This window comes from Seriola lalandi, unplaced genomic scaffold (assembly GCF_002814215.2).
Source record: "Seriola lalandi dorsalis isolate HSWRI2012SDOR001 ecotype SW California unplaced genomic scaffold, Sedor1 jcf7180002000983, whole genome shotgun sequence".
In the NCBI taxonomy this organism is placed as follows: Eukaryota; Metazoa; Chordata; class Actinopteri; order Carangiformes; family Carangidae; genus Seriola; species Seriola lalandi.
Genome location: NW_019471642.1, coordinates 1 through 1,506, shown reverse-complemented (window position 1 = coordinate 1,506; position 1,506 = coordinate 1). Strand labels below are relative to the sequence as shown.

The window sequence follows — 1,506 nt, the reverse complement described above, 5'->3', positions numbered from 1 at the left end:
AAGGGATAGTTCAGGTTATTTGACGTGGGGTTGTATGAGGTAGTCGTGCATGGTCAGTGTGTTACCTGCAGTAGATTCAGGTCAGAGCCCTGCCAGTTACGAGAGGAGGAGCACCGGTACAGAGGTGGAGCGATGTGCTGCTGTGCACGGGGCCAGCAGAAAAAATATTGTATGTTTTAGACATTTTTAAAATAAGCCAACCGAAACAATCCAATGTCTGTTTAAATGTACGCTTCATGTAGAATATTTTCAGCGGTTTATCTTCCCACACCCCCTTCATGCTGCATGACTCATGTCGTCCCTCCTGTTTTTGTTGTGTGCAGTAGTCCAGCAGGAACCCAGGTGTCGGCAGAGAGCAGCAGGATTCCTCTCTCTCAGTTTATAAAGAACTCGGCCCTGTTTCACAACCACTCCAGCAGTGCCCCCTCCACCCCGGAGCTGCACGTACGTCGCCAGTACTCCCAGTCCTTCAGGTACACCAAAGCATCATGTCAGACACATCAAAAGTGTGATGGCCAAAGAGCGTACCCACATGCGTACTTATGTTTTACAACTTAACATGATTGTTATCATTGTCTCCTCAGACTTCCCAAAAGTAAGCCGTCTGTGGACATGGAGCGCCTCAGCTCAGACAGCAGCCGAGGGCGAGCCAGGCTGCCCCAGCGGCACTGCGTGGCTGATTTGATGGTGCGTTCTCCGGAGTACTCTCCCCTGCGTCCATACCAGTCCAGCTCTGAAGACAGTAGCTCGGAGCACTCCTCCTCCTCCTACATCAGCTCTCCTGGCAGGGATGGACCCACTGAGATCCCAAAGCTCTGCCCGCCTCCGTATGGATTCCACTTTGGAGCACAGAAAAAAGGACTCTCCAGCTTCTCCAGCTCACACAAGAACACCAGCCAGTCTCAGCCCAGCCCTGGCTATGTCATGGCCATTACAGAAGATGTCCCCCTCTCCCCTCAAGACCTGGACCTGGGGAAATGCTTCCTGTCCTCCCCTCCTGTGGCACGCAGCCATCAGCAAAGACAGTGGCAGGAGGGAGCGTCGTCCCCGAGGAGAATCCTAAAGCCCCCTCCACCTTACACCAGGCTGGTGCGAACACCCTCGCTGAAGGAGTACCCGAACCATGCCATTAGGCTGATGCCCAGGGAGATTGTATCAGAGGAGCTGAAGTCCTGGCACCAGAGGAATCAGCTGCAGAAGTTGCGGCCGAGCTGCGGAGATCAGCTGAGCTCCCTCGGTTTCAAAAGCCCCACTTCACCTCACCTGCATCCATTTAAACAGGTAATTGTCTGATTTTCACACATACCACCATCAGACAGAGTCCTTAAATCTGGCCTAGAGTTTTAATATACATAAGGCCTGCCACTGACAATTACTTTCATAATCAATTAGTCTGTTGATTATTGTCTAAATTCAACATCAGAACACAATGGAAAATGTCCATCACAGTCCATTATGACATATTCAAATCTTGTTGTGTCCGACTTACAGCCCAAAACCGAAAGA

General features: G+C 51.0%; 1 protein-coding gene across 1 annotated transcript; it reads left to right on the top strand.

The window, feature by feature from the left end:
• The first annotated feature begins 219 nt into the window (after positions 1-219).
• LOC111663396 (innate immunity activator protein-like) lies at positions 220-1,490 on the top strand. Its single transcript, XM_023417565.2, has 2 exons — positions 220-473; positions 585-1,490. Exons 1-2 carry the CDS (start codon positions 226-228, stop codon positions 1,291-1,293), a joined length of 957 nt encoding a protein of 318 aa, XP_023273333.2. The 5' UTR covers positions 220-225; the 3' UTR covers positions 1,294-1,490.
• Positions 1,491-1,506: the final 16 nt, after the last annotated feature.